Genomic DNA, 13,593 nt, shown 5'->3' on the forward strand with positions numbered 1-13,593 from the left:
TTGACACATTTCCAAATAAAGTGTAATTAATCTAAAAATAAGGGGTCTTAATTACACTCTCTCTCATACTTTATCACTTTTATACTTTATTACCTACACACTTAAAACACTAATCTATAACTCCTTAATTCTCGTGCCGAAACGAAACATGACAAGATTCGTGGGACGGAGTGAGTATTAAATTTATTATTTGAGATAATCGTTTCTAACTAAACGGGCCGAAAGAGAAAATTATACTGAAGTTGTAGCAGGCCCAATTAGATAGGCCCAGAAAGAACCCAGCCATGAGCTCCGCCGCGCTAAACCGGCGGTTGAGATAAAAATCTCTGCAGCCTTCAATTTCTCATCATTCATCGTGATTTTGAAGATTAATTCGTCGATTCTCTGCGTAGCTGAGTGCAGGAAACAATGAAGTTAGATGTGAATGCTCTGAGGTATCTGTCGAAGGATGACTTCAGGGTTCTTACCGCCGTCGAGATGGGAATGCGCAATGTTTGTTTCTATTCTCCGACCAATTCCTTTTGTCTTTCTCCTTTTTGAGCTACTACTTTTCTAATTTATCGTTTTTTTTGGCTCTCCTCGAAAAAAAAAATAATTACTTTTTTTTTTTTTTTTCCTATCATGAAATTCCCGGGTTTAGCATGAAATTGTACCGGCGGAGTTGATCGGCAGAATCGCATCATTGAAGTATGTTTGTTTATTTACTGGATATTTGAGTTCACCGTTTTTTTACTCGTGGTGTTTGGTTATGTTGTGATTCTGTATATGCTGGTCCTTAGGCATGGCGGCACGTATAAAGTATTGAAGAATTTGCTCAAGCACAAGCTGGTGCATCATGACTCTTCCAAGTGTTAGTTTACCTCTTCTTTCGATACTTTTAGTTTGTGAAGAGCTTATGTATCTTAAAAATTTGTTTCCTTATTTTAGTATGTGAAAAGCTTTTAGTAATTTGTATCTTAAAATATGTTGAAGATGAAATTTTACTATAGTTTGGTTTCTTGATCATGTTTCTGTTGATGAATTTCACTCTTGCTTTCAACCACCTGCTTGCACACTCTACTAGGATAAATCTGAATGTAGTGTAATCTTGGTGTAGATGATGGTTTCCGGCTAACATACTTGGGCTACGACTTTCTTGCGATCAAGACATTGGTGAACCGTGGAGTTTTTGCTTCTGTTGGTCGCCAGATTGGTGTGGGGAAGGAATCTGGTACGGATGCCTAGCACCTGTTGAAGCTTTACTATGTGTTTGTTTTATAATCACAAATTGGTATTGATTTAATTTATTTTCTGAAGATATATTTGAGGTTGCTACTGAAGATGGCACAGTTCTTGCTATGAAGTTACACAGGCTTGGTAGGGTTTCTTTTAGAGCAGTCAAGTCTAAACGTGATTATTTGAGGCATCGCAGAAGCTTTAACTGGCTATACTTGTCACGGCTTGCTGCACTCAAAGAATTTGCCTTTATGAAGGTTTGGTTCTTGTAGTCTCTCTCTCTCTCTCTCTCTCTCTTCTGAATTTTGGATAGCTTAATTTTGTTGGTGAAGCTAAAAAGAAGGCTCTTTTGGTCAAGTTAGTTAATCTTTCACATCTTTATGGGCAGGCTTTGGAAGAACATGGTTTTCCTGTTCCAAATGCAGTGGATTGCAATCGGCATTGTGTGATCATGTCACTCGTCCAAGGATACCCGCTGTAAGTGTTTAAGTTGCATATGGTCTAATGTTTCATATATTTTTTGTTCTTTTTCTCTGGGTCACTACAATGTAATAGAGGTATGTGGTGCCATTGTTCATGACTTAATAGTAATACAGCTGACTTGCCAGGTTGTTGTAAGGGAAAAATCATAAGAGAAATGAATTCTTATTAAGACTCCAATTGCAATATCGTTGTTGGCTACTTTTGAATTACAGTTTTATAAGTTTGAGCCAGTACCATTTCTGGGTTTAACCTTTGCAGGCAATGCTATGTGCCTGGAGGTTGTTAAATTAAATGAAAGGGGCCTATAAAGCAGCTCATTCAAATATTTTCCACTGACCTTTTTGTTGTGGAGTTGCATGATGAATTGTACTAGTAAAGTAAAGTTGGTTTTGAAGGGATATAGATGGAAAATGCAATATATATGATAGACATTATTGATTCTAATGGTTTGGTTACAGCTTTATTATGTCAGTTGTCTCTTAGACAGGAGTTTCATGGCATTGTTGTAATTAAGATAATCTCATAATCCTTAAACCAACAATAAAGAAAAATCGATCTGAAAGGAAGTTACAGTCATTAGGCATGTCATGAATTAATAAAAATTGTTTTCCAATGTGCATCTTGATGTGGAATGGACTAGAATTATGTACCATTATCCTGTTTTGTGCAGTGTTCAGGTAAAGGAGTTGCCAAACCCCGACACAATCTTTGAAACAATCATTGGTCTTGTTGTTCGCCTGGCAGAGCACGGGCTCATCCACTGTGATTTCAATGAATTTAATATCATGGTAAGATATCATTTATTGTATGATGATTTACAGTCACAATGTCACATTATTGTGTTTTATTGATCGAGTGCATGTTATTTTTCTGGAGTTTCTCATTGTCTTAGTATTGGCCTGTTTTTACTAGCTAAAAGCTTAGTATGCCTGTTGTTATTAAGGTTCTACGCATATTTCCATCCACCATATCAATTGTTATTTTCACTTTGTAGATTGATGATGATGAGAAGGTGACAATGATTGATTTTCCACAAATGGTTTCGGTTTCTCATCGAAATGCACAGATGTATGTTTTGCAACCCATTATGACTGACGATTTATCTCCACAATTTTAAGGATGAAATTTCATAAGATACACTAATTTCCTCTGTTTTTAGGTACTTTGACCGTGATGTTGAGTGCATCTTCAAGTTTTTCCGGAAAAGGTAAGTGGATTATTTCAGACAAAATTCTATGTTGTAAAATAAAAAAGGAGTTAGTGTTGAGATCAAATTTGGATTTTGATGGAGATCATTCATTCAAACTTACTACATATCTGATATCTCATGTATAGAGATGCTTAACTAAAACATGAATAATTGATTTGAGTTTGAATAAATATTTTAAGTTGCATTTCAAACTCTCTGTGCTGCTTTCTAAGTTGAAATCAAAATATCGGCTGTAAAAGTTTTCATCATTATCCATAATAAGTTACAGTTCAAGCATATAAATTACAACCATTATTTACTTGCTTGAGCAAAGATTTGTTTTTTGAGAGGCCACAAGTTTGACCAGAATTCAATTACGTACATAATGCTAAGGCTTTTTTTATTCCCTCTTACAACTTTTACCCCTGCACTTGAATCTTGATATAGTAACGCTTGCACGGTCTCCCTTTTGCTACTTCTAATAGGTTTCACCTCTCTTTTGATGAAAAAGAAGCCGAATGTGATGATTCAGATGTAGAATTAGATGGAAGTTGTCGGCCACAGTTTTCAGATATAAATAAAGTTTCTGGTGTCCTGGACAAGGAGCTTGAAGCTAGTGGTTTCACTAGGAAGGATCAAGAGGATATGGAGAAGGTACTACCTTTAGTCTTTCATCTAATCAAATATCTTCAAACAAAATATACTTCACCACTAGTTTTGGAAGTATGATTTGTTTTCTTTAATTATAGTATTTATTTCTCCATAATTGTTAAATAAAGAGGTATTCATAGATTTTAGATCAAAGGCTCACATGATGTATAAATATCTCATTTGAGGCAAATTGCTTTACAATTCAAAACTCTGAATATCTTTCAAAGTATGATTGCCACGTTTGATGGAATATGATGTTAATTCTTCAAGCTCTGGCCTGCTAAAATGGCTTCTGTTTTGATGTTTATTACGCAGTTTGTTGATGGGGATGTAGAGGAAGATCTGGGATCTGATTCTGGAGAAGATGAGGACGAAGATGAAGATGATACTGCTGGTCAGATAAATGATGCAACCCTAAATGGTCTCGAGTCCTTGAGCTTGACTAGAGAGGTGCGTTTGCATTTTAGATTTAACTTGTGCCTGTAAACCAAGATTTTATTGTATGCCTACATACGATTTTCATGGATTTAGATAACTCTTGACTAAGCACATAGTAACCATCCTGTTATAATTCTGATGAATATTACTCATCATGACCTCTAATTTGTACCTATTCGTTGGCTTCTTGAATATAAAAAACTCTCCTTGCAGGAAGAAGGCGATTCGGATAACAATCAAAATAATATGCATCAACATACTTGTAACGAAGCTAGCCAAAGTGAAGATAGACAGGTTGAGCACGATGATAATTCTGACGACCCTGAACTTGAAAAGCGTTTGAGCAAGCAACGACAACGGGCCATCCAAGCTGCTCGTGGGAGGCGGAAAGCTATAACCTCTAGAAACAGTTACAAGGACAAAGGTGGGAGGTCCTCTCAAAATTCAAAGATTCAAAAACAATTAGGTAGCTGGTGAGAAGGGCTATCGCGCCCTGCCCTGCCCTGCTGTGACACCATTCAAAGGCCAGCGCCGAGCAGCTCGGATTCGTGAAGATTGTAAGGTATCTGTCATGTACTAATATTTAATAGTCCTGATCTACTTCTAAATTTGATACTACTAGAGAATATATATTCCAGTTTTGCGTCCAAACTATCATAAATTTTGATCGCTGTTTTTGTTTAATATTATCAATGTTGTGATAGGCAGTTCTAAGAACCAAATCGCCAAAGCTGAAAGAGAGAAAACACATTATAGCCCGATTTTTATTGTTATTTAGACCAAATAATATTTTTTCCTATAAGGTATTTTTTCCTGATTAGATTTTTGACTTATAGGTTTTAACGAGGCTTGGGCCAAGTCGCCTTACCAACGAGCCATGGTGTTAGCCTGTTAGATCTATCTTGTAACTTATAAATGGAGATTTCATGTTCAAATATCACAAGCCGTTCATTATTTACCTTTTCAAAATAGAAACTCTATTTCTTGTCATTTATGACTACTCAAATTTAATTTTTCCATTTTTTGTGGCTAGATTTGTTTCCCGTTCTACAAATTTTGATGTTGTGATAAAAATCCACCACAATAATATAATTTATGAGTGGTGCTATTTCGCCACATTATGGCCATCAATAAATTAATCAATTGGAAAAAGACTTGATCTTTTTTTTTTTTATCAAAATAAAAAAGATTTACCTAGTTTTACAAAACACTAAAACTAGCTAAATTTCTTTTATATCTTGAACCAAAAAATTAATAAATATATTTTTTTTCAATTTAATTAATTTACGGCCAACCATCATGTGATTGCATAGCTTTATACGATAATTTACAACCAAGTCAATTATGTCACATGAATTTTAGTTGGTAGCATTTGTGGTTTCAGGGGAAAATCGTGAAGCATATTCCTTCTACTGTATATATTTAATAAAGAGGAAAATGTCAAATTATGAGTTTCTATATTTTATTGAGAGACCTTTTACTAAATGGCCTCTCAACTATATTCCCCCAAGCAGCCGATCTCTCAACTATCAAAATGACAGTATCTTATATTTGCTACAATATGCAGAAAACTCAATCCAACTAATTCAGTAATTATGTGCAACAAGTACTATTATATAGAAGATTCTCACAAAGTGGAGACAAATAATAGAACATTAATTAATTAATTGGGTCAAATTTATGGCCGGTTGGGATTGAATCGAGCTGACCTGCAGCAAATTTATTTCATTTGAGATACATTTCTGCCTCGGTCCATGAATATAAGCTTCATATTTGCAGAAAATTAATTTCATTTTAGACATGTGGAAACCCTATATAAAAAAAGTATCTAAGTTCAAATGGACATTCAAATAATGCCAGCTTCAATTTATAAGTAGCAATGTCTGGGTTCAAACATCGTCGCTCACTTTAACAAAGAAACCTTGTTAAAATCAGGTGAAAAAATCTTAAATAAAGTTTTCGACTAAATGAATTATGAGGTGTTAGAAATTATTAACCAATCATACTTAACTTCCCATAACCACCTGTTTGCAATTATTTTAGAAATATTATTCAATATGGTTTGTTATTTCTATCATATAATTTTTTTAAGTTTGTATCTCTTCAATTTTCTCTTTTTAGAAAAAAAAAATCTCTTTACCTTATAAACTCAATTATCCAATACACTTTTAGAGCTTATACATCTTATCAATTATTGGAAGCTTTGAAATAAGCTTAGCTAGATACCCTCTAACTCAGTACATAATGAGAAGTTATAACTACACTATAAACAGTGCTCAGACTAAACACAAACCATAGAAGAATTTGATGATCAACTATGGGGCTCAATTATCACAATCCCTTTCTTAACTGACTTCGATACTAAAAAAAAATGTAATGGAAAAATCCTGGAAATTTGGTTCATCCTAAATAAAGTTGCTTAGACAATTAGATGATGTCTGCAATAATTGTGTAATTATTTCCCTTAAAATCGCCGATTATTAAATAATTGACTATACATTGACTTAACAATAATTATTCCAATTAGATTATTGGGGTCGATTATTCATTTTCTTGCATAATGATGATTATTAACTAGTTCATCTTTTTACAGTTAATAAACTATTGCCATTAAATTTTAAACTTCCGTAGAGTCTAACCAAAAAAGGTTTTTGCTTTTACACTATTTTTTAATTCAAGGTTGTACCTTAGCCAAATTTTAAGATATTTCTATGTAATAAATCAAGTTAATATGATATAGAAATTAACTCACTTCTAGTATCATAGCTAAGTTCAATTTAAACTCTACAATTTAACTCATATTGAAATTACTTAATTTAAAGTAACCATAAATTTTGTAACTTGGTGGTATTCCTAACTTTTATGAAGATCAATAACTATGGTTAAAAAACTTCTCACTAATTAACAACTACCATTAAATTGAAACTAATTAAATGTAAATACAAAAGAAAAAGGCCTCGTGAAATAATTTTATTAAATCATAACAGAATTATCCAAAGTAGTTTGCTTCCCAATGGGATCCATGGGCCGTTTGATATTGCTACAATATAATTGTGTGTAATTGGGCCCAAACTAAATAAGCCCATTTATTATTCTTGGGTCTTTACATTACACGCCTTAAGCTAATATGTCTATGTTTATATATCTTCGACAATTTTTCTGTTATGACTTATGATATCATGTTTCCTATCAATACGATAATTTATTAATTTTGCAAGGTATTGTAATGAAATAAAATGAAATAAACAAAATTTAAAACCGAGTTATAAAAGGGAGTTTGTTATGTATTAATTTTTCATTTTAAAAAGTATTAAAAATAAAATATTTAAATAAAGAAATATGATCTACTGAAATAAGACGAAGGAAGTAGCATATGATAGCGACTGCATATGTCTAGAAAAAGGATAAAAACAAATTATGATCGATCTAAGTTAGCTATTGAAACACAAATGCTTGTCTCAACTACCACCATCTACTCTAAATTACTAATAAACAACTTTTAAGTTTATAGAGAAAAGTATTTACTTTTTAGCAATAGTGATGAAGTATAAAATAGTAGAAGCTAGAAAATTATTATGGTCGACATAGATTTGAATTATGTAGTGATTATCAGTGTATGATTGGTTGCAAGGGAAAAAGCAAAATTAAAAGGTGGGAGGAATTTCGCTTTCAACAGGTTGTTGCGTTGTTGAAGAAGTAGACAAAGGATTAAAATGGGCAGCTTTTAGCATAACTTTTTTGTACAAATTAATAATTGCGGCCAATTCATAACCTAATACAGATTGGCACCTCTAATAAAGTTTGTGGTCCCTTTTTAACTTTATTTTGAATATATTATTTACCTGCATTCTTGATTTTCTTGATATTGTTTGTCACATAGGAGTATTATTTATATTCATTGTTCTGGATCTTATTGATTTTTATTTTTCACTGAATATTAATAAATGGTCGATGAGGCCTAACTCAAGTGGTAAAATTAAAGCACTCAAAGTCTCTTTTTTATGAAAAGTTTTTTATTCAATCTCGTCAGCATGCGATGTAGTTTTTCCACCTTTCTGTGGGTAGTGATTCCGCCTGCGTGCGAAGGTTCCCCGTCTGCGTGTGAATTGCTGATTTGATTAGATAATAGATATTTCTTGTAATTCTCAAAAAAATATCAATAAATACATACTTATTTACACACACGTATATATAGGGATAATAGCATGTACACTACTTAACTTTGATCAAATTTAATTTTGCATATTCTAAAAATTTATTTGACAATTACTGATTTTTAAATTCATCTGATTCTGCTAATGAGTTGGATTTTGACCCATTTTAACGAGTTGAATTCTAGCTTAATTCAATCTGGATCATTGATCTTTGTATTATCTAAAATTGTCATAAAAATTATTATCATTGATCTTTGTGTTATTTAAAATTGTCATAAAAATTATTACTATTATAATGTATAAAATTCATTATCAAAGATATTTTATGATTAAGCATTTAATATATTACAATGATGCATTTTAATTTGTATATACAATATTGTATTTTTTTTCATGACAATAATAGATCGATCATTCAAATATTAATAATTCAATTTTTTTTGAATTAACTAATAATTCAAATTATGTTTTACATAGTGTGTGTGTGTGTGAGAGAGAGAGAGAGAGGGAGCTTAGTCCAAATCCGAATATAGTGCTAAATCTTGAATTTCTAAATTTAATTTTCATGGGTTGAATTAGTTATAATTGTTTTTCTATGGGTCTTGGGCGTAAAAACAATAGAAGTAAATCTTTTCTAGTACCGTTGTTTTTAATTATTTCTCCAAGTATAATAATGATTATATATTTTATAAACTTATCATTGTATTTTCTTTTCTTTTAATTTTCTTTTTTCCTACCTGTATAATAACGGTAGGTATGATATTAATTTGTTCTTTTCTCTTTTTCTTTTTCTTTTTCTTTTTCTTTTTGAAACGAGTAATTTGTTGTTTTCGTGAGGGTCCATTCCATCATTAACATGCCCAAGATACGGACATTCTACTATGGATAGATCTGACTTCAATAACTGATTTTCATAAGAGAAAAGGAAGTGTCTATACGAAAACAAACAGTAATAACATTGAAACTCCAAATAAATTCGATGTATTTTTTTTAGGCGTAAGATACGAACTTTTATTATGATAAATCGTTAGCAACAATGTCCCTAAGTCAACTAGGGAAATCATGAGTCCAGCAAACGGACTCCAAATAATCGCTTGCAAATAAATTAGATGTATTGAAAATGGAAAAATAAAATTAGAATAAAAAATCCACATAGCTATGACTATGATCCAATAGTAATTCAACAAAAACTAATGGTAACCTTTTTATGGAAATCACTTTATATTGTAATTTATAATGTAATTTATAAATATGTTTAATTTTATATTTAGAAGCATTCATTTATGTAAAATCATTGGCAGGGATGGTTTTAGCCCTGAACCGCATGGTCGACCGCACAGGATTTCGAAAAAAGAGGACTCTAAAAAATATATAAATTCATACATACATTATATTTATATAATTATTTAAGTCATTCTGATTGTTAACTTATCTAGTATAGTTTAGTGATAAAGGTATTTTCTTAAAAGAAAAATTACACCGGATCAATTTCTGTTAACATTTTTTCTTTGAGATTTTTTGTTTAAAATTTAGAACCCAACATTTTTTAGTGAATGACTTAATTTTTTATATGTTTATTAAGTAATTTGACAAAAAGATATATTATCAACTCAAATAGTTTTTATTTATAATTTTTTTCTTAATCATAAATAGATAGAATTTTTGTTTAGGATTTTAGGGATCATTTTTTTTAATGAATCCCTAAGTGTTTTTATATGTTTATAAGTAATTTAATAAGAATATGTATTATTTAGTCAAATATTTTTGGTTTATTATTTTTTTATTCAACTATGAATAAAAAGTCCAAATTTAAGCATTCGCACAAGGCCAATGTTCTCTTAACCCCGTCTATGATCATTGACCATTAAAAAAAATAATAAATAAATAAATAAATAAATAAATAAAATTAAAATAAAACAATAATATTAACGAACAAAAATTCGGTCGTTAAAAAAATAATTTAAAAAAAATAAAAAAATATTAACGATCAACAATAAAAAATAATAACAATCGAATTTTCGATCGTTAAAAAAATAATAACAAAAAATAAAATAATAATTAAAGATCGAAATTTCGGTCGGTAATTTCGATTGTTAGAAGCATTTTTTCTAGCAGTGATCATTACAGGGCTTCTATAAGAAAAATATCATAAATTTAAAAACTAAATCACCAATTAATTCAATCATAAATTTCTAGGAAACCATTTAAAAGTTAATAATATTTCCGTGAATCTAGAATAATAGCAAAGAGTTAATTTGTTTATTAAACCAATCTGCACATACCTTAAATTAGTTATCAACAAACTTTACACAAAACTTATGCTAACAAAACAAATTAATAGTAATTAAAATTCAAATATAGATTCAATACATTAAATTAAGAAATAGAAATAATCAACAAGCATAACAACTTATAAGGTTCATCTCAATTAAATTAGGCCAAACAAACATGCAACTTATAAATACATGAAAAATTGGAATGTTACATAAATGGTTAAAATTGATTATCTGTCACAAGTATGAAGTAAACATGGAGTATAATACTCCCTTCGTCCCGCTCTAAATGTCTCATTTCTTTTATGCACGGAGATTAAGAAATGTGTATAAAGTAGATAAAGTAGGTTGATAAAAATTATTTAAATATTATGTATAGAGAGAGAGTGTATTGCCAAAAATGAAAATGGGACATTTGAAGTGGGACAACCCAAAATAGAAAATGGGACATTTGGAGTGGGACGGAGGGAGTAATTATTAAGAAAATAAAACAATAAATAGAAAAAAATTCATGTAAGTATATAAATGTTTATACCCATCTAGAATCTATATATACTCGTAACTGTTAAATTTATAAGGGAAAAGGTGCAGATAAGCCCTCCTAGGTGTAGCCCTTATAGCGTATACCTCCTCATTCTCACTGTGCGTGCAACTAAACCCCCCCAACTCAAGAAAAATACTGCAAATACCCCCTCGCCCTAACCTCCATTTTCTCACCGTTAGTCAGCATTATTTTTTTTATTTTTTATTTTCTGCGGGGCTCACCATCTTGCTGAATACCCCAAGCACGAATCCCGAACTGGAGGTCTGCGGCGGCCACCAAGAACTCCGCCACCTGCTGCAGCGTCAGCAGCTCCACCAAGCTTTTGATAGTCTTCATCTGCAGCTCGTCCGCCTTCTCCAGAATCGCCGACAGTTTCTCCATCTTCACGTCGACACCGGCGTATCTGATCCCAACAATCTCAGTCGCCTCATCCTGCAAAACAAATTATATATTCATCTTAGAAAACCCCAAAACTTTATCCCAACAATATCAGTTGCCTCCAACTCAAATACGTATATATTAACTTTAATTAAAGAGAGATTGTTAAACCCTAATTCATCCCCTTAAGAAAACAGTACATGCGCGTTAATCTTAATTATAATTGATAAACAAATAAACTTAATAGAATTAAATTAAGATTAAGATTAAGATGCATTGGTAATTAGTAAAAATTAAGTAAACGGCGTGCTTGCCAGTCGCAGAGTTGATCTGTGATGTCGTTCTCGCGTTGGACGGTCTAGATCTGGAGCTCACTGACGCGGCGGAACTGGGCGGGGGAGAGGTGGACGAGGTCGTCGGTGTGGTAACCGCGAAGGATGTCGATGACGTGGGACTCGAAGAGGTGCTGGACTCGGTGTAGACGAGGTGGAAGGTGGTGGTGGGGCGCCACCCGCCAATCCAATGGAGGGAGCGCTCGAGAGTGGAGGTCTAGGGCGCCGAGAAGAAGCAGGAGAAGAAGAAGAGGTAGTAGTGTCGTCGAAGGCGTCGCCAGCAAGTGATTTCAGATGGTGGGCCCCATAGAAAATAAAAAATAAAAAAAATAATGCTGACTAACGGTGAGAAAACGGAGGTTAGGGCGAGGGGGGTATTTGCACCCTTTTTCTTGAGTTGGGGGTTTAGTTGCACGCACAGTGAGAATGGAGAGGTATACGCTATAAGGGCTACACCTAGGAGGGCTTATCTGCACCTTTTCCCAATTTATAAATACTCCCTCCGTCCGCCAAAAGTGGACCACTTTGGCTAGGCACGGGATTTAATAAAATTGGTAATGATTTTGATGTAGTGGAGAAAGGGTCCCACCACTTTATGAGATGTGTGGTTGAAATTGAATTTGGGGTGGTTTTTTTGTAAATAAAGAGTGTTTGTAAAGATAAAAGATTAAAGTGGATGGTGGGACCATTTCTATAAAAGGAAAGTGGTACACTCTTTGCGGACGCCCAATATAGTAAAAATGGTCCACTTTTGGCGGACGGAGGGAGTATAATTTATTGTAGTAAATTGGTTGTTCTTCTCAATAAAAATAAAATATTATAAAAATAAGGGTTAAGGTGCAAATAGGCCCATGTAGTATAAATCCCCATAGCATATTGCTCTCCATAGTCAATGTGTGTGCAAATAAACCCCCAAAATTTGAAAAATCGATTAATTAAGTCTATTTGACTAGCTGTTGTTAGTCAAACGTTACACAATTTTTTTTAACTCCAATTTCTTTCTTCTTCCAATTTCTACCCCAATTCCAATTCAGCCGTCGCCTACATCTCCATCCGCGCCGCCGGTCACCTCTCCCTCAATCTAGCGCCGCCATCGCCGCCGCCACCACCGAGGTGCAAGAAACACGCTGCTGACCTCAGCAGCGGTGTCGGCGTCTGTGCCTCCTGCCTTCGCAAATTGGACGGGTGCCAGCACCCTCCGCCTCTCTCGTTTCCGCGATCGATCTACCCTTAGATATCGCGGCAGACGAAAGATGTCGGCGCCGCCTCTTGGCATATCCACGACCACCAGCGGAGTCCTGCTCCGCTTCTCCGTTTTGGTTCTCTAATATGATTCTTGGTCGCCGGAGAAAGCAGATTCTGTCGTTGTTGGTGGACGAGAGTTCGATCGGAGCGCAGCAAAGAGCTTGCCAAAATCGAGATCGCGGAATGTCGCCGGCGAGATGCTCCGACAATGACGACGACGAGCATTGCCACGGCGGATCGAGTGGTTACTCGTTGGAATCGTCGCAGGGGTGGTGGAGGCAGACGCCGCGGAGGACTCCGGTGGCGGCGCCGGATTGAGGGAGAGGTAACCGGCGGTCTCGTCGTCGCGGGAAGACCGGTGGCGCCGAGGGAGATGTCGACGGTGGCTGAATTGAAATTGGGGACAGAAATTGGAAGAAGAAAGAAACTGAGGGTAAAAAAAATTGACTAACGTTTGACTAACAACGGTTAGTCAAATGGGCTGAATTGGTCGATTTTTGGGACTTTGGGGGCTTATTTACACACATAGTGACTATGGAGAGCAATACGCTATAAGGGCCTATACTATAGGGGTCTATCTGCACCTTAACCCTAAAAATAAATATTACTAATAAATAATATAAATAACAAAAGATTAAAAAAAATAGAGAAAATGCTACATAGAACATGTCCATAACCATAAATGTTCGTA

General features: G+C 33.8%; 1 protein-coding gene and 1 pseudogene across 3 annotated transcripts; one reads left to right on the top strand and one right to left on the bottom strand.

Annotated features, from left to right (window-relative positions):
* The first annotated feature begins 272 nt into the window (after window positions 1–272).
* Window positions 273–4,954, top strand: LOC130988241 (serine/threonine-protein kinase rio2-like). Of its 3 annotated transcripts, none has more exons than XR_009090027.1 (13): window positions 273–492; window positions 641–687; window positions 780–850; window positions 1,097–1,210; window positions 1,297–1,472; window positions 1,604–1,692; window positions 2,369–2,486; window positions 2,693–2,766; window positions 2,858–2,905; window positions 3,373–3,541; window positions 3,854–3,988; window positions 4,190–4,538; window positions 4,681–4,735. XR_009090027.1 is itself a non-coding variant. In XM_057912034.1 (12 exons), the coding sequence occupies exons 1-12, from the start codon at window positions 409–411 to the stop codon at window positions 4,451–4,453; spliced, it is 1,389 nt and encodes a 462-aa protein (XP_057768017.1). In that variant the 5' UTR covers window positions 274–408; the 3' UTR covers window positions 4,454–4,665. The 3 variants fall into 3 exon arrangements, 1 of the variants encoding a protein (XP_057768017.1); XR_009090026.1 differs by lacking the exon at window positions 4,681–4,735 and adding an exon at window positions 4,813–4,954 and having other exon boundaries at window positions 274–492; XM_057912034.1 differs by lacking the exon at window positions 4,681–4,735 and having other exon boundaries at window positions 274–492; window positions 4,190–4,665.
* A 6,194-nt stretch (window positions 4,955–11,148) lies between these two features.
* On the bottom strand, window positions 11,149–12,933 carry LOC130990409 (protein DELAY OF GERMINATION 1-like; annotated as a pseudogene).
* Between the last annotated feature and the right edge of the window lie 660 nt (window positions 12,934–13,593).

Source organism: Salvia miltiorrhiza, chromosome 6 (assembly GCF_028751815.1).
Source record: "Salvia miltiorrhiza cultivar Shanhuang (shh) chromosome 6, IMPLAD_Smil_shh, whole genome shotgun sequence".
NCBI classification, from domain to species: Eukaryota; Viridiplantae; Streptophyta; class Magnoliopsida; order Lamiales; family Lamiaceae; genus Salvia; species Salvia miltiorrhiza.